Source organism: Apis laboriosa, unplaced genomic scaffold (assembly GCF_014066325.1).
Source record: "Apis laboriosa isolate Shangri-la unplaced genomic scaffold, ASM1406632v1 scaffold68_cov148, whole genome shotgun sequence".
Classification (NCBI taxonomy): domain Eukaryota; kingdom Metazoa; phylum Arthropoda; class Insecta; order Hymenoptera; family Apidae; genus Apis; species Apis laboriosa.
This window is the reverse complement of record NW_025224135.1, coordinates 7,738,472-7,765,478: the sequence shown is the minus strand read 5'-3', so window position 1 is coordinate 7,765,478 and position 27,007 is coordinate 7,738,472. Positions and strand designations below refer to the sequence as shown.

The window sequence follows — 27,007 nt, the reverse complement described above, 5'->3', positions numbered from 1 at the left end:
ACGCTGTAAGAAACCGGTTTCAATAAAATTCTATGGACCGATGGAGAATTAAAAACTATTTGCTTGATATTTAATTTATGTATAACACTTATTTTTATCTCGTCGTTTGTATAGTTAATATATCGTTATTACGTATATTAAAAATATGGTGTATGAAATTTAAATAAAATTTGTTGCTCCATTTGTTGTACAATTTATTATTGCTTTGCAAAAAAAAAAAATTTCTTAAGATAATACATAAAATATTAATAACAATATTAATTCATAATTATTCAAGAATCCACTATTCCTGAAACGTTGCTTACATGAAAATATTTTATATAAAATTTTTTTAACGACAAATGTAACTATGCCATTTCTTAGAAAAGAAAAGAAAATCAGATCAGAGAATCAGAGAATCAGAATCAATGCATTCTTATATATTTATATTAGCATAAAATTTAAATAAAATTCCATATGTTTCGTTCTAAAAATTAATTTTCTATTAATATAACAGAATTACTTAATATCGTTCCATTCGTCAATTATTCAAATCTTCGACACAACGCAGCTACGAAATTTCATAATTACTTCCTTTAGAGAAAAAAAAAAGAAAGAGAGAGAGAGAGAGAGAGAGAGAGAGAGAGAGAGAGAGAGAGAGAGAGAATCAGACCATCGGAATCACGCGGTTATTAAAAATTGTGTCCCTCTGGAAGGGCCACCCCGACGTTCAGTGGGAAGCATAAATCTTGGCCGGATCGTATGATTGACGTCTATTTAATAGAAACGCAACTATACATGGATGGCGCGGAATAACATTAACTCGTCCGGGAGTCGAGGGGGCTGGTTTCGCCGCGGCGGGTGGCCATTGTACCCTGTGGACCCCTGCAAGCCACGGCCTTTCTCCCATTCTCGTGGCTGCCAGCTCCCTCGTAAAGTCAAACGTTGACACTAGCCGCGGGACACCGGCTCCGGGCCCCCCCCTCCCCTTTCTCCCCCTCCCCTTCTACCCGCCCCTTTTTCACCTGAAACAGACTTTCTCGTGCGTCGTTATGTTATTATTACCGGGGCCCCGATATAATATCCTATCAAGTGGGCGTTGTGTCATCGACCTCGAAATTTCGAGGGTTAAATCTGGTTGGACAAATTTTTGCTAACTCTTCGATCGCGTGTTTCATTTTCTGCAACGATACTTTCTGTTTCAGTATATCATAGATATAAGATAGCTTTTAATTCGAGAAAATTGTGAGCGACTCGGTAATTTTTTGGAAAAATATAATAATAAAATATTTGGATTAAACGTGATTGGATCGCGGAGATGTAAATGATAGAAACGTTAATTTGAGAAAACGACGTTGAACCCTTTAACCGTTATATTAGTTCTTAATAATATTTAATTATTATTCGTAATTTTGGTAATTTTTTCGGGAATAACATTATTTGGAAGTAATTGGATCGCATGTAATTTTGATGGAATTTCAGAAAATTATTCTTGTGATGGAAAAACATACGTACGGTATAAATAATTGTTTGAGTTTGTAAGTATAGATATACGAATGAAACTAGAATAGCCGTGTTCTTTAAATTAGGGACTTTATGATCGCATAACGACCTAATCAAAAAGGCACGGCATCAGAGGAGCCGCGATGGATTGATGCGATCGTCGTGCTGACACGAAGCTCGACGCCTCGGGCTTTGAACCATTACACAAACCATGCTTCTAGAATCCTGCATTCGAACGAAACTTTACTCAGTGATCTATTAAACAAACTTTTGCAGATCAACTCGCGAACACGAATTTCTACTTAAATCATAAAAATCATAGAATCTCAATTCTAATTCCTAAATCCTAAAAGATTCGCTTATTCCACGATCGAGATAATTCAACGACTCGAATAATATTCAAATTATTCACGATCTTATAATTTTTACATCCGTTCAATTTCAACTTGTAAGATTTCCATTAATATCTCCTCTCGATCCAATAATCCTCTTACTCCCCTATACACGATAAATCCAACAAATCCAAACTCTGAAAAGCTTCGAAGATATCGAAATACGAAATTCTTTTGGAAAGAAAGTTTCAAAAAACTTTCCCACGTTTCCCACGGCTTTCGAAAGCTCGCGCGATTCGAGGAAAGCCCCCGAACGAAGAAACGGGTTCGTGGAACGTGGTAACGCGATAGCACACGGCTCGATCTTCCGGAGATCGAGGTCGGTGCGGAGGATCGTCGATGACCGGCTGGTGAACTGGTCGTGGATCGCGAGGAGAGTGGGATGGGCGAGCGAGCCTGCTCGTGCAACAACAAGAGGAACACGAGAGAAACAGAGAGAAAGAGAGAGAGAGAGAGAGAGAGGTTTGGATAAAAGGAGAAAGATAAAAAGCAAGAAAGAAAGAAAGATAGAAAGAAAGAAAGAGGAGAAAAAGAAAGAGAAAATAAAGCAGAAGAATGGGCAGCGGAGAGGTTTGCTTTGCGCTTCGTCGGCGAGATCAAGGTGGCGCCACGCCTCCGGACCGCCTCCTCTAATCATCGGCTCATTACTCATTAGTACTAATGAGCCACGCGCGCCATCTATACCTCTGCCTACGACGATACGCAACACCTAGAAAACTGACTGAATATATATACCTGGCCACAATGGCCCCCGCCGGACTACCGGTTATATGAGCGCGCGGTAAAAGTGTTCGCCAGCCACGATACCGTGCACGCAACCAGTTGTCCAGTCACGTAGATCCTAGTTGGTTGGTAAAAGGAGAGGGAGAGGATGGTCGATAAGGCTGTTTTTAAAAAGTATATATAAAGTGGAATGGAACCGTTTAAGATTGGGTGGATGATGATTAACGATCCATCTAATGGAGAGCGTCTCCAGCAGCTCGCGTTTACCAACGTAAGTCTAAATCGGTTTGTTGTGTTAATGTGAGTATTTGGGTATAGGCTGTTTGAATATGTATATTTACATATTTTTGATGTTGCAATCGGTGCTTGGAATTCGATTCAGAATTGATGGGTTTGCGAGAGAGAGAGAGAGAGAGAGAGAGAGGTTACTCCATTTGGTTAGTATAACGATGAGAAGTAGGTTTGAGTGATTTGTAGATTGTAAGAATAATGGGATTGGGATATTTTGTTTTAGCATCGATTATTGTGAATAATGAAAAATAGAAGAATTGATTGAATATTAACGAAAAACAGGGTTATAATGAGTCAAGTATCAAGATTCAGATATAGGATTTTATGAGTAAAATCAGAGTAAAGAGTATATTTATCTTGACTTTTTTAGTATCCTTGCGTGTCTAAAGTCAAAGTTGCATATATTATAAAAACAGTGTAAGGGAACAATTTATAGGCCAGTAGATCAACAGCTGACGTCTCATTTCTGTTGCTCCACAGCGGGACGTTGGTTACTGATTACACAAATTTCAGATTATCAGCTACAGTAAACATTAATTTTTTTATCCAGTTGCATTTATTTAGATCACTTATGGAAACCACATAAATTGAAAATTCTTGCATACATTTGATTCTTAATTTTTATTGGATTAAATCAAGTTATTTTCATTAATCAATCATCTGAAGAAACAAACATGTTGATTCCAAATATTCAACGCACTTGAATATTTCCTCTTTCAAACGTGCACCGCTTCCTCGGTTTCCAAGGGGATGATTTTTGATCTCGCGGACGTAGCATCCCTCCGTTTCCCATAAAACCATCCATGACATCGTGCCCAGCGAAGCGACCACGTGTGACGAACTCTCGCGCAGAACTGCGTCTCGTTACATCCGTCACAGCCGTCGGCCCGTAAAATTGGCGCCACCTGCCACCCTCCCGAAATCCCACTTCCCGTTGCCTTCGACTCTGACTCATCCCATCGCCTCCGAGTATTTAATGCATTTATAATACCGGACTTAATGATCCCTGGCCCTGGTCTTCTCTCGTCTGGAATTTATTACAAATTGAACGCTCGCCAATATTCATGGAATAACGTATAAGTTATTCTCGCATCGGTATCATTGTGAGATTTTATGATTCGATTGTGTTTTAATTTCAAGAAATTCTGGAATCTGTATCAATTTTATGGTTTAAGTGTTTTTTTATTCGATCGATATTACGTTTCATTGCGATTATAGGTGATGATTAGGTGATGTTTATTATATCTCTAGAAATATAAAAAATTGATCTGAAGATTTGTAGAATTTGTAGAGAAATTGAAAAAAAAAAAAAAGAAAAGAAAATTCGAGAAGAAAATATTTAATCATCTTCACGTATTTTTTTATTATCTTTTGATTATCTTTGAACACGCGATTAACATCTTCCACTTAGTGTAATACCTTCCAGACGAAGATGACTTAATTAATGCATCAAGGCTCCTCCAGTCGTTAATTCTTTCAGCTTAAAGGAATAAAGAATCATTACATTACGTTGGTCCACCCCGAGAGAGGGATGTGTATAGGGGAAGATCTCGGTGTACAAAGTATAATGTGATTGTTTCCGAGCCAACAGCCCTGCCGGGGTTGCTGTTTCGCTCCACCGGTGATGACTTCATCCCCATCTGATCCCGATTTTCTCTCCGTTTTAGAGACTCCTACAAAACGATCGACATTCGTTCTCGAATAAAACATCACTTGCCCTCTTCCCCTATGTCGTGTAATTTGATAAATGCGCTAAAAACAACCCCCTTATTGACACGCAAAAAAAAAAAAAAAAGTAATCTCTGTTATATTAAACAAATCGATTGATCGTTATCGAAACTGTATGTTCGAGTAGATATATTTTTTTATCTTTGGTTTTTCTTTTAATCTTTGGAACGCATTCTAACATGCCACAAATTTTCTACTATTGTTATATTCGAACGTTAAGCATTCTATTAAATTTTCATCTTCGTTACATTTCCTATTATTCTAAATATATTATATTATTTCGAATTAAAATACGTACAATTTTTTTTTAATAATATACAACGACTTTGACATTATTGAAAATTAAAAATCGTTAACTTCGCGAAAAATTAAAAATCTGTCCTCTTTCGAATCCAACCCATTATACCCAATTATCGATCTTTCTTTCCAAACAAACATTAATTAATACAATATCATATCATCGATATTCAAATGTACACGCGACCCACGATAGCACGAAGATCGTATTCTTGATGACGGGAGAAGCAGGGCAGGCTGATCGGAAGGAACAAAGCTCGCAGATACAATCCGCTCGTATTGTCCCGCGGCTGTTTGCTGTTTTTTCCGTTTTACTGTCCTTGTACACGCTCTTTGTGCCTCTTGGTGTTTTCGCCATCGTGCAAGCATCCAACGGCCGAGGGATTACCAGAGAAATCCTTTAATGGCATTGTTGGCATTTGAATAACACGAAATACGATACGAGATCAGAACCTAGTCGTCCCCTTCCTCCACCACCCTTTCTTGGCTGCTTCATCTCTAAGCTCGAACTTGGGGGGAGGGGGAGAGAATGGGGGGTCCACGTTTGGTATAGAGTTACGGTCCACGGTTCCACGCCGTTGTCCGCCCGGATTAATTGTTGGCAGCTCGTCGTCGTCGATCCGCAGTTCGAGATACTGCCGCAAAAATATCCACCCCTTTTTTTTTTTTTTTTTCTCTCTTCCCTTCGCGTGACAAAGTTTCGATCCTCGGCTGGGCTTGGCGGATGATTACACATTCAACGGTGTATCGAAAATCGAAATAAGATTCCTAGAAGAAGATATCAAGTCATATTGAAAAATAATTCTCTCTTACGTTACGTTTCTTGGAAAAATATTTCGATACATTCGTCATGGGGATCGGATACCCCCATGACATAAATTTCCACCGTCACCCGTATTGAATGTTAAACGTTGTGAATTTTGGAGTGGTTTTTCGAACGTTCTTTATCGCTCCTCCGCTCCGTGTTCCGGAATAATGATTAGAATCATTTGCTTTTTGATATACAACCCTTAAGATTAAATGAATATAATAACAATTTAAAACATCTTCGCTCGCCCAATTTATTTCTCCCTATTCCAAAATAGAGAAATTCTATATCGTCGTATACGATTCATATTTATTACCCCGGCGATAATAAAACGATTCTATTTTCACACGAAGACACGAAAGACACTTTCTCCCAACTTCACGTGACACTGGAATATTAAATTCGATATCGTTTCGAGCGACTGATGGAAAACCAAAGCATTTCGAGCACGAGCCAACCGTTTCGAAGGGATTTCGTGCTCATGCAGCGTTTTCAAACGGTCAAGAGAAACGGAAATCACGCGGAGTTAGAGGTGAGAGGCGAGTAGAGAAGACAAGGCATGCGACGCTACGAAAGCAGGGGGTGATAGGCAGGGCACGAAACGGTCGAGAAAAATCGAACGCCTGAAAGAACGCAGTAAGTTATTACCGGCGGTGGATCAACTTGTTAACGTCATTTCGAGCGACTACCGGTCACCACGCCGATTCACCAGCGGGCTGCTATTCCTCCCGAGGAACGTCCATAAACCGGACACTTTAGACGTACGTAGGGACCGAGGGAACGATCCGTTTAACATTCACGCCGGTGAACAACGCAGGGAACGGGCAACGAATACGCGAGTACCCTTTCGCTCGCCGTCCTTCTCCTTTGCTTTCTTCGCTGCCTTTGTCGCGGGCCCACAGTTTATTTTTACCAGACCAGAGGAATCGATGAGATAACTAAGGTAACTGCGGTGCGAGTCTCTAGAGGAGGAGGAGGAGGAGGAGGGCAAAAAAAAAAAAAATAAAAATAAAAAATAGGAGGAAAGGAAAGTTATTAACAAGGACTGATACGCGAGCCGAATTCGATAATGCGACACGGAAACGCATTTACCTGCATTAACGTAATCACGCGTGTGGTCACTCGTATCGTATCGACTCGTTAATAATCCTGACGTGTTTATTTATCGGCCATATGTATGTATTTACGTTAACGGTTTTCTCACGATACTCCCTGTTTCCTGTTAAGATGGTTGTGCGGTTTTTCGATTTTTTTTTTTTTTTCGGAGGAGGAGATTTCGAAATTTGAATTTTTTATTTATATTTTCAATTAAGTGTGTTAACGAACATCGATGCATACTTTAATCTTAATTATACGGAGTTTGTAATTTCTTTTTAAAAGAAATGGAGGAGAGGGTGGAATGGGAAGGAAGGGGGAAGAAGAGGAAAATTAACGAGGCCTGATACGCCCCGAGTCGAATAATACGATAATGGGACACGGAACGGAAATTTTATTCAAAATGTTGTATCGCTTTAAGTTAATTATACCACTAATACCACTGACCAACACATTAACAATGTTTTCGAGAATATGTACACATTTTCCACTCTCCATTTTCCAACGTTCCACTATTCAACGTTCTTGTCTTTATTTTGATTTCAGGTGAGTAATCGACCAACACTCGGTATCTTGCGCCAATTTGCCACTATTACGAGCTAGGTCGGTAGTTCAACCGGTGTCGGTGAGTAAATCACATTGTTCTACCCCGAGGCGTACGATGCCTCGCGAAATTAGACTTAAGAAAGAGAGAGAGGTCGCGTCAACGGGCGTACGAGAAATCAACGGCGATGAGATAGTCGCGGCTCTGAAGTTACGAGCATAAATAGCCAATACAGACGACGATTCGCGGGTATTAAGGAAGATCGTGTAGGAATGGAGGGTGGGGGGATGTTTGTGAAAACAGGAGCAGCGGCGGTAAGAGTGGAAAAAGAGGAGTGGAAAGTGGATGGAGAGAGAGAGAGAGAGAGAGGGAGAAAAAAAAAGGAGGAAGAGAACGGTAATAATTCAAGCAAAAGGACGCATCAATCCTGATGGCCCTCCGCCCCTCTTGTTCCTCGAGGATGGCTCGGCCAGAAATAGAGAGCGATGCTCGTAACGTTGTTTTTCGCTGTCCTCCTTCCGTCACTGTTCCCAACAAACGTCTCATCCCTGGGGAAAAGCTGGATGACTACCGATTTTCCCTTATTGCCGCTTGCCACGCGACACCCCCGCCCATAGGGCCTCGCACTTTTGCCACATAAATCTCCGCTCGTTCGGACGCGCAGCTAGCGCCACCCCCTCGAACTAATCGAGTTTTCGACCGGACTTGACCGATTTCCAATTGGAGCTTACGCGGCTCGTGAAAGGGATCGATCGTTGAATATTTAAAATTTCGAGGAAAAAGTGTTTATTTTTAGTTTTATTTTAAAATTGTATATTTTCGATCCGATATTGATAGTAGATATTGATAGAAAGAAAGTATTTTTGTGAACTTTTGTCGAACAGTTATTAGTTAGTGATATTGTTGATGTGATTATTAGTTGTAGATAAATTTTTTTGAAGAGAGAAAAATCATGAATTCTTAGAGTAGTTCGTTGGAAATTAATAATACGAAAATGATCTTGGATAGAAGAAATTTTGTTAGTTTGAAAAAAAAAGGTGAAGAAAATCGTCTCTGTTCGTTTCTCTCATCGGTGACAAATTATATTTGGACAGCACTTAGCTCGTCCTTTACCCCTTTCTCTGGTAACGATGTTATAGAGGTTGTCGCTGGGAGGATGATTCAATTTATTTACACCCCTTTCAATAGCAAAGAAAGTTTCTCGCGCGTGTAAGTAATTTTTTGATAAATTCATACTTTCTATCATTTATATATATATATATTTTTTAATTAAGAAGATTGAAATCTTCTTTCATACATCGTAAAAATATAGTCTAGTTTAGTTACTCGTCGATCGAAGGACCTGCGACCATTTATATCAATTTACAAAATCTGCCACCGTGAAATATAACTCCCGCGAGCCAAGCTTTCTCTCAAGATGGTGTTCAAAAAATAATGCAGCCACGTGGCCTGATCCTACGCTTTAATAACCAAGAGTGTTTCTCGTCATAAAAGAAATTCTTACGCTCGCAACTTTATTGCCTTTGAATTATTCAATCAACTTCAATTTTTCATCTTCGAAACTTCAAACTTTTTTCGCGCCATTCTTCTCCAACAATGATACATACATGAGAAAGAATTATCCGTATAAATTCCAAACTTTCGCCTCTTAAAAACATTTGAGAGGATTAATTACATCCCTTTCTCGATTAAGACAATACCGATTCTCAAGATCGTCATCATTATAATGAAATTACTCAATACTACTATTTCTTACTATTCTAAATCATATAAATTCCAAATCTCCCAAAAACTCTCCATTACAACAATTAAAATAAAAGCTCTACTTTCTAAAATATCATCGAAAAAGATCGTCGTACAGGAGCCATCTTGAACACTTAAACACTCCAACTTTCTGTTTCTTCGTAACTCTCGATCCCATCGTACGCAACAATTAAGTAGCCACTTTCTGATCGATGAGTGTCGCGCCACCAACCGAAAAAGATCATCGTCACATGTTTCCAACGCTTTCTAATACGTTACGTCACCTTAAACACCTAAATTCCAACATTCTGCTTCCCCGAAACTCTCGATCGCACGCAACAATTAAGAGGTTTACTTACGCCACTTTCTGATCGATGAGAGTCGCGCCACCAACCGGAAAGGGATGGTGGTGATATATAGGAGCGCGTTTTCAACGCATTCGCCCTAATACGTTTCCCAATGGGCGCGTAGGAGGAGCTGTGCATGAGCGGGAGCGGTGTTTAGACGCGGCGAGAACAAAGAGCGCCGCCTGTTTTCGGCTCCGGAGCCACTCTCGGCTTCGCCATCCCCGGGAACATTAGCCAGATCACCGGATGCCCGTGACACTTTTCTCACCCACTTGGCCGTCGTTATCTTCGCCGTAAAACCAGCCTCCCCCTCGTCTCCCCCCTCTGTGTGCCTCTCGTTTCTTATTAAAAAAAAAAAAAAAACTCGGCCGTGTTGATTTCGCGTCTGCGACTCGCGGTGTGCGTGGCAATGAAAGAAAAAAAAAAAAAAAAAAAAAAGAAGAGAAAAGAAGAAGAAAAAGAAACAAACCGAGGGATTCCTCCGTCAGGTTATCTTGCACGAGATCGTCGAAGGGCATTTCGGGAGTTATACTTTCGACGGGACGTGTACACAGATAAGTTGGAACGAGTTGGGAAAACCATCGAGCTCTGGTATCGTTAATTGTCGTTACTTTGTGTTGTGTCGCCGTTATCTTAGCCGAGTGGAATGGATATCTGTTGGACGATACTCGTATTGCTGGAATCATCGCGATCGTTCGCCATCGGGATAACGATTTCTCGAGTTTCATTCAAATGAGAGGAGGGATATTATCGTATGGGATGGTCGTCTCGTTAAGTATGTATCGATATCGTGTACAATCGTCCCGTTTATGGAAAAAGTATAAGGATCGATACGGTTATGGTTACGTGAATGTTGTAATAAGTTGACTTTATTAAAATTGTTGTTGTAATCTCGCGATACGATACACATTCCTTTTCTCTAATTTCAATGTTTATGCATTTTGAATTACTTGTTTTTCCTAGAAGCTACTAATTTAATAGCTATACGATTTCTTTTCGTATGATCTTCGCAACAGTTGATCTTAAATAAAATTCTTAATGATCCAATATGTACGTACGTATGTACAATAATTATGGGCTCCTCGTGAGCGATTCTTTGAAAAAAAGATACGTGAGCAAATGCGCGAATAAAATAGAAGGAGAGAGTAGCATGAATGTTCTCAATGAAAGTCAATCTTTAATGTTGTTGTACGAGGATTTTGTTCGAACAGAGACACGATTCATGCCTCGTCGTTTCGAGCCTCGTGACACGATATTTTCATGAGTCCAAGACGTCGCGTTTCACCCCGGCCACGTCCTCATCAATGTTTCATACGCATGCGATGACCCCCAACCCCTCGCGATACACTAAGTGGTTTTGCTCATAAAACTGTGACGGTTCGTAGGGTAATGTCGTTGGTAAGTGGTTCTCGAGTAGCGTGTTGGCGAGAACGCACATGTGACCAAGGAAGTGCCACTTGACACGGACGTTTTCCTATTTCGCACGGGGTTCTTACCGATTTAATTTTGTTCGATTGATCGGAGAAAATCTCACATCTCTTTTTTTTTCTCGCACACATTTGCGATTGATTAATAATTGTTGTAATTGATTAATAATTGTTCAAAAATTGTATCTTCTAGAGATACGAATCTATCAAACTCCTTTCCAAGTTCCAATTCTGATGTTTATTCAAGAAAATTATTTAAGATTTAAAGATCTAGAAGATTAAATATTTCTTGATTCTTTTTCGAATTAACGATAAAGTTTTTCAGAATCATTGAGTAATATATATATTCATCAGCTTAATTTCTAAAGATCTCGTTGTGTTTTCTTTCATCGAAGCAAGGGACAGAAGCTCTTTTGTTCGACTTGTAAACGCGTCATCGATAACTATTTAATAAAAGAATCTATTTCGATCTTTTATGCCTTGTGAAAAGCAATATTGTATCGTATGTATTCAATCCTTTCGAGAGAAAGACTCGGCTCTAATATAGAAGAAACAGTAGTTCTTCATTAGTATCCAATCGCTATCTCTAAAACGCTATCTCATTATCTTAAAAAAATGTACGTGAATACGTGAATGCTAAGCACACATCGATGTTTCTGTGCATATAGAATCATCTATTGAACGTAACTGTTTCTATACAATTTATACCTCGAAGATTTATTACATATTTTGTTACGCGCAAGCATACTGATGAGCAAGAATTAAAACTATGCAATTAGCATTAAAATTTGCATTATACGTGGGTATTAGTATTACAAAAATGAATAAATTGTAAAGGCACGATTATGTAGAATGAACAGAACCGTTAGATCGATGAATAAACAATTGAAAATGTTGCGCATGTTGGCCAATCTTTTAAAAGGAAACGATCGAACGCATAGTTGTTATTCCTTTCAAACTGTACATGTCTTTTATAACTTTTATCTCTCGAAATTTCAATAACATTACTTCGAATTTAAATAACAAATCAATTTTTTATCCGGTTTTCGTATATATGTATATATATATAAAAACTTATATGCATCCATTTTGCAACTTTATATAATAATGTATATCAATAGCTAATATTATTCCGTATACATATCATAGAATTTCAAACGATATTAACTTCCATTTTATTCGTTAATTAAGCAACGTTAATTAAGCAAGAAGAAAATGATATCTCCAGTTTGCCCGATCGATTTACGCCATCGGTTTTTATGCTCAGTTGCAACGAAATCACCAGAGTGCATAAGAGGATAAATCTGTCTGCCCGACTTGCGGGTAGATCAACTTCGTAGATCACGCTGTTTTTGTTCGAATTAGCACAAATTCGCTTTATAATTACATTCAATGGTTAATGAAACGAGTTTTAAAGAGAAAGAAAGAAAAAGGGAAAAATGAATAAAACACGATTTACACGATTTTTCGTTCCCAGTATCAGAAAAACTATAATTCATAATTTTTCACGTAGTCATGCTAGTTAATTGAAAAAAAGAATATACTTTTTTAAATTTAAATATACTAATGCAAAATTTCAATGTAGATAAAAAAAGAGGAATAATAATAAAACACGTGCTATTAAAAAAAAAAATCTTTCAAATACGATTTCGATTATATACAAAATTTATACAAAATGAAATAATTTCAATGATTATTTCTTTAATCACAATTTCGTAAAAATTTGATTTATTTAAATGTAACAACTGTTATTTAATTATTTAACCTATCATAATTCTCTTTCGATTCTCATTTAAATAATCGACAGAAAATATTAGATCTATCATTCTCGCAAAAAAAAAAAAAAAAAAAAAGAAATTCCGCGAAATTAACGTGTATTTATTAACGCGTGTGCAGAACCTGTTCGACCTGATTCATCTCTGATCCCCGTATCCGCCATGGCTCGTACTTATATTTCCCTCCTCTGAAACGTTGCACTCTAAAAAAGTTTCGAATTTCAAAGCCTATATTTTCCCCCTGTTTTCGACATGATTTGAAGCCGCGACTGGAAACAGGGATGCGAGCGGGGACAACCGCGTTATTTTTATAATCCCGTGCTTTGCCGGCCTCGAGCAAAGCACGGGAGAGCGTGTCGCCGCTCGTTCTTACGCGCGTGCATCACAGAGGACAAAAAGGAAGAGAGGGAAAGAGAGGAGAAAAAAAAAAGGAAGGAATCGCGTTGGGTATCGCGTTACCGATCGGTAGGTAAGGCCCTTGTCTCCTCTCTCTCTCTCTCTCTCTCTCTCTCTCTGTCTTTCTTTTTTCTTCCCTCCTCTTTACCGGGCCGAGAAAGGGGTGAGAAGGGTGGTTGGAGGAGCGTGCGCGTCTCAGGGACCGTCGATAAAACTCGGGGATGTCGGGTGGACGCGACATGTTGGACAATGAAACGAATGGACGGGCCATGTTCAAATAATTATGCCATGGATCTAAAAAAATATCCCCCCTCGGCCCCCTTCCACGAATCTCTGCCTTTCGTCGATCGAAACGCATTCGTCGAATAAAGAGGGATTTATGGATTCGAGATAATTTTTGACGAGGGACATTGGAACGCTTTTTGAAAAAGTGTATTTTTCTTTTTTGAGATTTTTCTGGAGATTTTAAGGTGGAACGATTGTGCGAAATCAAATAGGATTTTAAAGAACGAAGTTTAAATGGAATAATTTTACTTCATTCCCTACGTATGTACATCATCATACGTTAGTTTCGTCATCGATGGATGGAAACAAAATTTAAAAAAATTTTTGTTAAGTTAACAGTCTATATATAATAGTTCGATTTCTCGTTTAAAAATTTTAATTTTTGTTACATATATTCTTTCTTGCGATGTATTCTTTTCTCAAAAAAGAAAACGATATACACAGATATAAATGTACATTTACCTCGACTAGGTATAACTAGATGTCGAGCAATTATACAAATAAGCTTGCTTGTTCTTAAAAAATTTAAAAATTTAAAAAAAAAGTCATTTTCAAAAATAGTAGCACGTTGTAGCTCGAACACAATTGCTTCGATCTTCGTCAAACGCCTGCACAGACTCGTCAACGATCGTCGCCGCTCATGCACGAAGATCGACGGAGACACGAGAGCTATGATCCATGCACGATCGATGCAAGTCCTCGATGAAGCCACGCGGAGAGAGTTTAATGAGAGTCGGAGCTTCGTAAAAGATAAGGCTCGCCAGCCTCTGCAGCGCGGCGCATTCATCCGTGCATTCCTGTCCGGTTTCCTTCTTTTCTGTTCAACCATCCCCCACCCCCTCGATCTTCTCTGATACTTCGCAGGATTTCTTCCTGCACGATCTCCTCTCTCTTCTTCGTTTTCTTTCCATGTTCGAGGCTAGTGATACTTTAAAGGAAAAAAGGAAACGGATGAAAGTAAATTCGATTTCGATCGGTTATTATTTATGAGTAATAAACGAAACTTACAATTGCACAATTGGGTCTGTTTTTAGCACGATTATGAAAATATTGATTATTTTTGTCGAATTTGCGTTTCTACTTTCAAAACAAGTTTTATATTTTGCAAATCGATTGTTATGTGTTACGACTTTTTTTTTTATATAATAAATTATCCGTGTAAAAAGAAATCCATAGCTATTATATGTTTCGTGGATAAGGAACGAATTGAATTTGTTCAATTTTATTGACCCATTCAAGTTTTATTACGTGAAATTTTTTAAAGACAATGAAAACGATTGGATTCCAATAACGAACGGCTATATAATAATTCTTTTTATCACTAATTTAAAACAACTATCACTACACGAGGATTTTATAATACGCGTAAAACACGAATATTTATTCTCGTACAGTTTCAAAAATTCGGAGTTTAGTTTAATTTTCATAAACATCGTATATCGACAACAGATATTTTCAAAAAAAAAAAAAAAAAANAAAAAAAAAAAAAAAAAAAACACGAGTTTCACGTTGGAAAAAATCCAAATGTTCTAAGTGCAAAGGATTACAACAACCAGACAAAGATGGAACAAAGATAACATAATAAACGAATGCACAACTTTCTATCGTTCCTCCTCGAGTAACCTCCTCGAGTCCCCCTCTCTCTCCCCTCTCCCCCTCCTACTTGCCGTCCACCCCCGGCTTTTGTCTTATTATTTGGTCGGCCAGGTATATCTTTCCTTCTACACGGCACTCCTCTCTCCGCAGCGATCCACGCATATAAACATCGCGGCTTTATCTGAGCGTTTTATAGCGGCGGAGGTCCCACCAACCGAGGGGCCTCTCTGCCTACGCTCCTCTTCCCTCTTCCCCCTTTCTCCTTTCTGCCCTTTATATACCCTCCTCTCTTTCTCCCTCTCGCTTCTCCGGTCCTCTCTCTCTCCCCCCCCCCTCTCTCTCTCTCTCTCTCTCTCGTGTATCGAAAACGTGTATTTCCTGGATCGTGTTTCCCGATCCTCGCACGGATATCATTTATTTTTCTCTTTTTGCCCCGGCTTGGAGAAGGCTTTTTTCGAAATTAGCGGCGCGCATTTTTCCGCAATCGTAAGAATTATCGACCGGATTTACAATGTACGGATAAATCGGTAATAAAAGTGCAGGCCCGAGCGCAGGGCTATCGTTAGAGATAGCGTTAATGCGCATTTTCAAATGCGCGCAGGGGAAGATTATGGGTTCGTAAGTTATTGGCGACACGTTTTTCGCTTCGCGTTCTCGCGATTGGATACGGATACGAGGGAGGGGAGTTTTGATAATTTTTAATATTCGTGAAAAAAAAGAAAAGGAGGCTTTGGATTAACTCTATGGAATGTTCGATCTATCGTTTTTAAATATCTTTTGAAACTTTTTGAAATTTTTCATTTTAAGGAATATTCTATTAGAGATTATATATATATATAGAAAATGTTTATTAACAGAGATAGATTTTTTTAAAATCGTTGTTCGAGGTGTTAATTAACTGATAATCGAAGAAAAAAGAAATCTCGAATGGAATGTTATTTTTCAGTCGAGAAAGTAAATTTTTCTTTGCTTATGAAAAAAAGCAAATTATAAGCGATATGAAAATAGAATGATAGTTGAAAACATGGATACATAGGCAGTTTCATCGTGTTAAACAGTTAAAGTCCTCTTTTTAGTATCACGATAGCTTGCTACTTCGGTAAAGCTAATAGAAAGGGGGATAAATAGGCTGCCAGTCAATAAGCGCTACTGAAAAGCAGCCTGTTAATGGGTTTTCAGGTAGCAAACTGTTTTAAGAACCCATTTTAACCGGAAATTATTGTATTATTTTGCTGAAATAAAAATAGCAAAAAGATAGTAGATATTTTACATGATAAATTAATGGTCGAGTATTATGAATATCGTTGCGGGTATTGCAAAATCTTGCAAATTTAAACTCGCGATGATTAACTTTTATTTTCGATGATAATCTCGAAACGTTCTTTTTAATGACCAGAACATAAGATACTCATGGGAATTTTGTACAAATAATTGTCGTGAGCAATGATAAAATCCATTGACTCCAGATAGATTAGCAATAACTGGAAGCTAATTATAAAAATTATTGTATGCAAATTTTTCGAAAACAAAGTTCTTCCATGCATCCTTTTTTTTATCTGATTAATTTGATACGACAGAATGGCTTAATAGAAGTACTATAAAATTCACGCACGATCCATAATTCATTCCAAAATCCCTGTTAAAGAATAAGTTGTTGTAAGATTTTTTTAATTTACAATTCGAAAACATAATTTCGAAACGCTCGATTCCCTCTTACAACTGAAAAAGTTAAAAATAATTTTTTTTCTGATACATTCATTTCGCGAAGAATAATCGAAACCATAAAAAAAAAAATAAAAAATAAAAAACACTTCAATACCATAATGCAGAGATACCCGCTTAAGCTTCTGTAAATCAGATGTGCAGATTATCGCTGTATCCTTTCCTCGAATCCGAACGGAGAGAAAGAAGCATGGTGGACGATTGGACGAACGTTCATCCGCGAAAAGAAGGGGACATTTATCCGTGGAATACCACATGTTGCCCCGTCTCGGTTTCTCTCCGGTTATCTTTGAGAATCGATACCGCCAATCGAGGAACCCGTTTCCACATATCTCGGGGACGGTGTTTTCACGGGGGTCCAAGATCGATCTCGAGATCGCCCATCGTGGATCGTGAGAGGCGGTTCGACGCGCAGAATCTGTTACAGGGTTCGCAAGAACGTCGCAGCAAAAACGAGAAAAGCGGCTGGCCTCATTAGCATATCGTGTCTCGACTTCCCTTTTTTCCTTTTTTTTTTTTTATTTATTTCCATTTGTTCTTCTCGTGGGGGAACCCTGTTTCTCGTGATTGCCGCCACTTTGATAGTTTCAAGGATCCCCTGGTTGCAATTTCTCTTTAGTTTTCGCTTCCTTTTTTTATCGAATCGCTTTTATCGGATTTATCGAATTTTTTGTAAATCGTATTCGCTTTATTCGTTGAGAAAAAGAAAAAAAAGAGAAAGGACGTAAGAAAGAACGTAGGAATGAATGTCCGTTTAAGAAAAAAAAAAAAATGAAAACGCATGCGAATTATTCCATTTGAATTATTCGTGTCGATTCTTCTTATTTCGCTCTATATAAAGCAAGTGTTAAAGATACATTCGAATTCGAAAAATTAAAATAATCTCTCATTTCCATGCAATAATTCCGAACAATCCAGACGCAACACGAGTTTAAAATAAATTTTTTCGAGAGAAGTTAGGAAATTCTCTAACAGGCGATCGAACAAATTTCGACGAGATCGTAAAACCTTATCAATTTAAATCCATTATACATTCGAAATAACGCATTATATGCAACGTAGAACGGTCGCGTCATTTTTTCACGAATTTTTTTTCTTCTTCTTTTTTTTTTTTTTTTTTCTTTTTTCCAACGTGCTTAACGTTCAACTTTTGTTTTCGTTCTGCTGAAAGTCGCGGTAATAACCAGATAAATATGTAAATTTATTCACCGTGGTAATTTGTCGCACGCATGACTGCTTAATATTTAATCCACGAACGCGACCATGACGATAGTATTCACGCTACGAAATTGTAAATTCGGCAAAGGAGTTTACACGTACATGCGTCTCGTGAGTCTTTTATTTTCACTTTTAATTAAAATAATTTAAATATTTTTTTTTCCTCTCTCTCTCTCTCCGTGGAATTTCCTTTCTCCCCCTTTCTCTCTCTTTCTCTCTCTCTCTTTTTGCGTCAAATTAAAAAAAAAAAAAATCGACGATCTCGTTGCACGCTTTATTTATTATTCTAAAAGATCGCGTTTTATTATTCGGTTGCTGGTCGAGCGGAATGTCGATCCCGAGATTAAATCGATCGTGTACAATTAAACATCCAACGGCACGCGAATTTTTTCACGAAAAATTTAAAATTTACACGCGATAGTAAAGTTATTATTTGTGTCTTTATTTAATGGAAAACTTCTTCTTTCATAAGTAGCAATTATTTTTATCTCTTCGTAGATATTATTTCAACAAAGAAATTTCATGAAAGATCAATCTTGAACAATAAATCTATAAATAAATCTAGATATTAATAAATATCTAACTTTTAGAAATGAATTAATCATTACAAATATATTGATATAATTAATCATAAAGTTAGTAGCAAAGATTCGATTAATTTTCTTAACTATCTGTTTATATTTTAAACTAGACATATATTAATCTAAAAACTAACTAAATTCACATTTGACTAGAGAAGAAATCTATCTAGAGAAGAAATCGATAAAACAGTTAATTCACTTGCACAGAAGAAACATACTTAAATGGTAATAATTTCCATAAGTATTTATCGAATAAAAATATAAAAATAAATTTAAACTTATACATCTAACCATATATACACATATATATAATCTTTTATCAATTAATGAACACATTTCAATTTGCATAAACGTTTCGCGAATTAACATCGACATAGATCAAAGAGAGCTAGTCGAATCAAATATAAAATGAAAAATTTCGAAATGACACGTAATAATAAATGAATAATTAATGATATTAACACGTTTTTTTTTTTTGCTCAAATTTTACTCATTTCGCTTAGTAAAATTTCTCTTATTAATAATCACGATGTGTATTCATCACTATGTTTACTAGATAGAAATATTAATTAATTCATCAATATCTCGATAGATAATCAAGATCGGTTGGACGCTTATTGATGCAGATTATAACGGATCTCACGCGAGAATATATTAAAACGCGTGGACTATTATGAAATTTCCTTGATGCACGCGTGGTAAACACGAATATCAACGATTGTTGTTTGAACTTCTGCCAGTTTTCAGCTCGTTCCCGTCACTCGCATTAGCAAATCGATTATACGCGCTTATATCCGCTTTTTACACCGTCTTAGACATTCCGAGATCTTTGTTTTTGCTAATTTAGAGATCAGTTTTTATAGGTGTTTATCGTTGTACAGTCGCCTCTTTCTTTTTTTTTATTTTAAATTGCGTTGTAGATTAGAAAATGTAAATTAGAAAATATTCGTTGGCGCGATAGCATGACACGATAATCGACGTCTGGTTAATTTCTTAATAATTTTCCATATCTTTTGTTAAATTATAATATGAGTACATCGTGTGATTTCTTTGATACAGATTTTCGAAATTTCAACAAATTTCGATATTGTTTCATTCCAATATTATCTGTGAATTTGTGCGGTGTCGTGCAGTTATTAAAAAATCTATCAAAATATTGTATTACGTAATCTTTCATCAATCGTAACATGCGTTACATCTTGCGTTAACATCTTTTGCAACACAGAAATCATAATCTCATTATTCGCGAGTTTATGTTAGTTAATGTTTCATGAATATTACCGCATAACAAATAATTCTCATACTCCACAAAGATAAACACAATAAGGATTCTATGTTTGAAAAAAGCAGTATACAATCCGAATCGTATAAATAACGAGCAAAGTTTCCTCGTGGCGATAAAATGCAATTTGCTTATCGACGAACAAAACCAATAGAAAAACCGGAAACTGAACCTTCGCTAAAAATAACTAAAAGTGATATTTAAGCGTAAAATACATTTACAATCGTCAAGACTAGAAAATTCAATATCTCACACTTGAAAACTCGGTCTTCGTTTAATTTTATGTATCGAAGACAAACAAAAATGGAAGATTGCTTTGGCGACAAAGATTTCTTCGAAACCGAAGAAATGAAACACACAAAAAAGAAATACAAACTTGTCAGAGTGCTACTTTATCGGGACGTTATTTTTTTTTTCGAACACTATTTAAGCTTGAACCAAGAAGTGGAATTTTTATTCGATTTTTATTCGAAAGTCTCGATATTTAGTGGCAAAAAGACGCGAGAACAATATTTACGAGGACTAACCAAGCCAGGGTTTAATGCTCGAGAAACCGTTTAACGATACGTTCAAACAATATTTACGACAGTTAGACTTCCATGTGAATTTCGAGTAGGTGAGGAGTGGGTGTGTGTTGCCCTCGACGGACGAAAATGACGACTCCGGCTACGGTTCCATATAAATAGCATTGTATTTCACATATCTCGTGTACACTTTCAATAAATATCTTTGCAAGTAGTATGTACATAATGACAGAGGGAAAGAGACAGGATGAATCAAGCATAACCCACAACCGGTGAGTCTGAAACGCGGTTCTTCACTCATTCTCGTCCATACTTCTCCAACTATTTATCGTATTCATCTCGTGTTCACATAATATTCATCTCGATCTACGATTTCTTCATCGTATAACAATCACAATCGTATCGATATAATATCTCTATCGTCGTCTCTTAATTGGGACCAGTATATAAACGTAGCGACGAAATCGAGTAACACCGGTTAAGAGTTAAGTATCGTGGTTGGAGTATCGTGATCCGATTGCCGTCGGCGATTCGAAACTGAAACAGAGACTGTCAACGTCGGCGTATTTATGGCACTGGTTCGATCGTCCTCGGCGTCCTCCACAAAATCACACACGCGCGATTATTCCCCTCGCGGGCACACACTGCGCGGCTTCGAAACGAGATTCTTCGACGAACGCGTTAATCATGATCGAGCAGCTTGCTCGAAGATTCTCTTCCAGAAGTAGGCCCCCGATTTCAGGTACCCATAACTTCTTCTCGAAGCACAACAAGAGATTTTCTTCCTCATCCTCTCGCACAGATCAGAAATTTCTTCTTCACTATAGCTTCTCGAGAGCACGACTGTTGGTCAACAACTCCCTGGTGAGTCTCCACACTTGCTTAGCCGCGTTCTCCAAACCGCTAGGCGACTTGCCCTTGAACAGATCCAGGTTCGGCAAGAAATAGTGCGGACACCTGCGGCACTGCAGGCAAGAGATCAATTGCAAAAGGATCCCGTTGATGCGATCCGCGATGCACGTTTCGTCCCATTCCGCTTCGTGCGGGTGTTTCTCGCATTCGTAGAGCAACAAGGTTTTCATGTGATAGCTGGTCACCGGATTTCCGGGTAGATCGAGGTGTCTGTCCCTCAGAGTTTTCAAAATGCTCAGGCAACGTTTCCTGCTACCACCCTGAAGCAAACGGTTCTCGGCGTCTATGAAGGATAACGCCCAGGCGTCGCCCTCCATAGCCGATTGTTTGCCCTGCAAACCGATGCACTCCTTCGACAACATGTCGAAACCCTCCGTTTTCACCTCGGCCACGATATTAGGATGTGGCCAAGGTATGTGCGCGATGGGCCAATGGGAAGCCGATCTGGGCCAGAGGCCGGCGCACTTGAACGCCGGCGTTATTTGTACCACGTATCTCTCCCTAATCCGGAGTTTTACTTCCGTCGTGTCCGCTATCATCTTCACGGAGTCCCTATAGGCACACTTGTCGCAGGCCTGTGCCACCAACGTTTGAAATCGCGAGCGAATTTTCCGGGCGGACAGGTAACCGGACGCGGTGATGAACTCCACCCAAAGGGACATGGATCTCTTTCGTCCGTCGCTAAGCTTCAGCACCGCGCATCCGGGCAACGTTCCGTCGTCCACGAAATTCAGGACCCCCATTTGATTCAGGTAAATCACGATTTCGAACTCCGTCGGCGAGATCACGTCGAGGCCGTCGAAACGGCCGTTGTAATCGGTCAACGAGGAGATGAACCTTGGCTCCTGCACCTCGACTTCCTTCAACACGTCCTGAACCACGCGACACACCTCTTGGATCGTCTTCATCACCTGGCTCTTCCTGGTCATCACACGCTCCCCGAAATACTTGTTGATCTGGTACACCATCTTGGATTGAGCCGCCAGCATATCGGCCGGCAACAGCATGGTTGCCTCGGCCTGAAGCCTTTCGAAGGCTTCTTTATCACGTTTATTACTCTCGATCACCGCATTCTGCCTCCACACCTCCCGATCGACCAATCTTCTTACGATGTTGGACCAGTCCTTCCTCGTTCTCCCATCTGTTTCTCTCTCCCTTCTTCCTGGACTAACTTGCTCCTCTCTTCGAATCGAGCTACTCGATGGAAAAACGGATCGAGAATGAGGAATCGGTCGTCGAAAAAAGTTTGTTCCTCGCGCCGTTGCTTCGCCGGTCACGGAGACACGAGCGAGAAGCGGGAGGTAAAGGTGTACGAGCGACTCCGTCCCACAGCAGATAGTCGACTGCGCTGTCGTTCACCTCCTCCGCGCCACCGCTCTTTGAACCGCACGAAGGCGTGCGGTTGCCTAGCTCCGCCCCCTCGGACAGGCCACGCCCCCGTGCCGCGCGGTTCCACGAATCGCGCGCCCCGTGAACCGCGCAGGCGTGGCCTGTCGCGGTGAACCGACTCGATCGATCCGCACGAACCGCTCTACCTATACGTTACAAACGCCACGCTGAAGGACGAACGCCGCGGCGGCGGCGGCGGCGGCGGCTAACCCCAAAACAGCGATCCCTTTTTCCCCCCATGAATTATGCAGATCTTCGACTCGTTTTATTTCGTGCCCATGGATACCGTGTCCTGCTCGGCCATTCCTCCGCAACCCCATCGAACCCCGAAATTTTCGTCATAGTCGTGGATTCCGCCGTTACCTAGGAGAGAGGGCATCGTGGCGACACTGGAGGAAGATTTTTAGTCGTTTCCGATTCCCGATATTCGGCGGAGTGGATACAAAACTCGTTCGATGTTTTTCGAAGGATACACGTTGTGGCTATCTTTATATAGGCCTCGGTCTCGCGAAGAGGTGATTCGGTTGAAGTAAGAAATTCGCGCGGCGACACTGACGAGATCCAGTCGAGTTGAATTATCGGATATTTAACAGAGGAGAGGGTTTCGTTTACGATCGTTTTTATCGAGAATCGGACGCACGCCGCGGGGAAAAGAACTCGGTATAAAATTTTACGTTTAACGACGACAACGATAACTCTACCATTAAGGCTTGTAAATCGCGGGAGAACGATACGGCGCGCGTAAAGTGTGGCCGCGCGCGAGCGAGCGAACGAGCAATTCGCCGTTGGGAAACGCTTTTTTCCTCTCACTTTGTTTTTACGGGGCAATAATAATAACGTAAATTCCTGAACGATCGGCGCGCGGAGAGTGAGTGGCCATCGGTTAACGAATGTCATTGCGCCGAGGAGATAAGGATGGGAATTTCTGGGAGGAATTAAGATAAGGGGTACGACTTGGAATCGTCGTAGGCGTACAGCGACCATGAAACGCTCGGTAGCGATGCATTTGACGAGGCCGTTACGGTATCCTGCCAGCGCGTGCGCACAAGTGTTAATATCGTAGATAATAATTATTCCGTAGTGGTTTTTATGGTATCGTTTCGAACTGACCGGGATGAAAATTGAATGGCGAATTATTTTGGATCTTGGTTATTAAGATACAAATTTTACGGTTCGTGGATATCTCCTTTGTGGGAAGAAAAGTTGTGAAAGCGATTGGAAATCGAGGACGAGATGTTGTTGGCTCTAATTAAATGTTTCTTTTTTTTTTTTTTTTTTTTAATAACTTCGGTAAGAAAGAATATTTTGAATTTACAAATTTTATTTCATGTCTATTTACTCAGAAATTTTTGTTCTTCTGATATATTAGTAGAGTTTTAAATAAATTAATTAGCGTCATTAATTCTTAAGATCATTTACGTAATAATTGATTAATGTTTTAAAGTTAAAATCTCTAAAGAAATAGATTATCATTAAATGAAAATGTTTTGTACTGAATTGTTTAATTTTTTTTTTAAATTAAATGACAAATTTTAGAGAGTTTATGAAATTTTGCAATTTTCTGATTTAAAAAAGAGTTAAAAAATGCGTTTTTATGGAATAAGGGATTCTTGGAATATTTTTCACGATTACAATAATAAAAGAATTTGTTTCAAAATATCAAACAAATATTAATAACGTATAATAATAAATTCGGATTTTCATGATTCATAATTTAACTCGAAAAGAATTAAAATCGTCGCAACTAATTATTCCTTTTATGAGACGAAATGTATTTATTAATTATTTACATCATGTATGTTCGAACAATGATTCGAAGTAGAAATAAATATCGTTTAAATAATATAAAAAAGTATTTACATACAACAATATGGTATGGCTACCGACGGCAGCTCAATCGCTAATTCATTATAAACATTGGATTAATTTAACGAGAATGGATCGCGCAACGTTTCGCATCAGCCACAAGACGAGTAAGAGCAACTAATCGGGTACTTAATTAAATCGCTTTCGTATCGCAACTCTACACGGAGAAATCGCTTCGTTAAATAAGCAAGAGATTCCGCTCCAAGCGAAAGCTTTGATGATTATAAAAAATAAAAAAGAAAAAAAAATGCGGTAATGATATCCTTTAAATCTTACGCGCATCCAGTCGATTTCGGACTCGATTAACGTAGCCATTAACGTAGAAAGTTTTAACGTGCCTTCCTTGAAATTTTTACGTATAAATTAACGAGTTAAACTTAACAATTACTCATTACTTTCGCGCGAAACGAAACAGTAGGAAAAGTAGAATATTGCACTGGAACGAAACGCTTGCACCGATAATAATAATCAACGTTCGACTCGCGTTAATCGTGTCATGGAATCATAGAGAAAATTTACGGAACCGTGAAACAAAAAAAAAAAAAAAAAAAAGAAAAGAAAAAGGAAAGGAAAAAAGGAAAGGGAAAAAGGAAAGGGAAAAAAAATTAGGGGATAAAGTCAATAGACAGATTCGTTACACCATCCCCGATACCCTGGCACGCTGAATCTTGTGCAAGAAGATATATCGAGTGAAAGTAAGACTTCTGTAAGGGTAAAAAGCAGGCAAAGAACCGTCGCGAAAGCAGCAGATTCTGAAAGTCCGTGATTCACGCGAGTCACCGAGTACCTTCAAAGCGAAACTCTCTCTCTCTCACTCTCTTTCTCTCTCTCTCTCTCTCTCTCTCTCTCTCTCTCTCTCTCTCTCTTTATTATACACTCCTCTTTAGCTGGAAGCTTTAAAAGCAAAAATTATCAGCTAAAGCTTTTCGAGGGCACGGCTGTTGGTCAACAGCTCTCTCGTCAGTCTCCACACTTGTTTAGCCGCGTTCTCCAAGCCGCTGGGCGATTTCCCTTTGAACAGATCCAAATTAGGCAAGAAATAGTGAGGGCATCTTCGACACTGGAGGCAGGATATCAGTTGCAGGAAAATTCCATTAATACGATCCGCTATACAACCCTCGTCCCACTCGGTCTCCAGAGGATGCTTCTCGCATTCGTAGAGCAACAACGTCTTCATGTGATAGCTGGTCACCGGATTTCCGGGAAGGTCAAGGTGCCTATCCCTCAGAGTCTTGAGAATGCTGAGGCACCGCCTGCGGCAGCCACCTTGCAACAATCTCGTCTCCGCTTCCGTGAACGAGAGAACCCACGCGTCACCCTCCATTGCCGATTGCTTCCCTTGAAGCGCCACGCTTTCCTTCGACAGCAGATCGAAACCCTCGGTCTTGACCTCGGCGACGAGGTTAGGGTGCGGCCAAGGTATGTGAGGGATCGGCCAATGGGCGGCCGATCTCGGCCAAACGCCCGAACATTTGAACGCCGGCGTGATCTGCACCACGTATCTCTCCCTGATCCTCAGCTTCACCTCGGTCGTGTCCGCTATCATCTTCACGGAATCCCTGTAGGCGCACTTGTCGCATGCCTGCGCCACCAACGTTTGAAATCTCGAGCGGATCTTCCGCGCGGACAGGTAGCCGGAGGCGGTGATGAACTCGACCCAGAGCGACATGGACCTCTTCCGGCCGTCGCTGAGCTTGAGCACGGCGCAACCCGGCAGGGTGCCGTCGTCGACGAAGTTGAACACTCCCATCTGGTTCAGGTAGAGGACCACCTCGAATTCGCCTGGCGAGATCACCTCGAGGCCCTCGTACCGGCCGTTGCACTCTGTCAAAGAGGAGATGAACCGCGGCTCCTGCACCTCCACCTCCTTCAACACCTCCTGCACAACCTTGCACACTTCTCTGATGGTCTTCTGTACCTGGCCCATGCGAGCTTGAACCCGCTCACCGTAATACTTGTTCATCTGATACAGCATCTTCGACTGGGCTGCCATCATGTCCTGAGGCAACAGCATGTTGTCGCGGTATCCTGTCCCGATAACGGTGAAGATTCCTGGTGGACTGTTCCCTGGAACCGATTCAGGTCTCATTCTTTCGCGTGGACACGCGTCATCCCGATCAATTTCGCTTTACTGTCCATAGTCTCGAGTTCTTTTTCCCTAAAATCCGGCCCGGTTTCGGATCAGATACGACGATTATCGCGACGATATTAATTGGTGGAAATCACTCTCGAGAAGGAGTCACGGAAACGAAGAAAACGTGGCCGAGCGTTTAGTTGGATCGGGCGTCGGCAGGTGTTGTACGAGCGCGACTCGAGGTGCTCCGCGCGCGCGACGACAGAGAGAGCACCGGTGGTGACCACCAACCCGTTCCACTGACGTTGTAGTTGTGTGCCGGTTTCCAAAGTCCCGCCTTCAGCAACGACAGGGTCACGTGGAGCGTGCGCGGTTTCGCCACGCCCCCTGTCGTCCCTCCTCTCTTGCCAAGGCACCGCGCGCACCGTCACACGGGCCTCTCACACCCTTTCGACCCGTTCGTCGTATTTTTCATCCCGCTTTAGTTATTTAGCGCGGTTCCTTTCGTCG

General features: G+C 39.9%; 3 protein-coding genes across 14 annotated transcripts in view; 1 reads left to right on the top strand and 2 right to left on the bottom strand.

Moving 5' to 3' along the window:
- LOC122718845 (neurobeachin) overlaps positions 1-27,007 on the top strand; it is a 238,893-nt gene that overhangs the window by 179,506 nt on the left and 32,380 nt on the right. The window lies entirely within an intron of this gene.
- LOC122718848 (protein mab-21) lies at positions 19,706-22,479 on the bottom strand. Its single transcript, XM_043944223.1, has one exon. The coding sequence runs from the start codon at positions 22,173-22,175 to the stop codon at positions 21,078-21,080; it is 1,098 nt and encodes a 365-aa protein (XP_043800158.1). The 5' UTR covers positions 22,176-22,479; the 3' UTR covers positions 19,706-21,077.
- LOC122718847 (protein mab-21-like) lies at positions 24,356-26,767 on the bottom strand. The gene has a single exon (XM_043944222.1). It carries the CDS (start codon positions 26,510-26,512, stop codon positions 25,340-25,342), a length of 1,173 nt encoding a protein of 390 aa, XP_043800157.1. The 5' UTR covers positions 26,513-26,767; the 3' UTR covers positions 24,356-25,339.

Bases quoted from the DNA above. Each gene is read 5' to 3' on its own strand.
- LOC122718848 (XM_043944223.1), bottom strand. From the start codon at position 22,175: ATGCTGTTGCCGGCCGATATGCTGGCGGCTCAATCCAAGATGGTGTAC.
- LOC122718847 (XM_043944222.1), bottom strand. From the start codon at position 26,512: ATGAGACCTGAATCGGTTCCAGGGAACAGTCCACCAGGAATCTTCACC.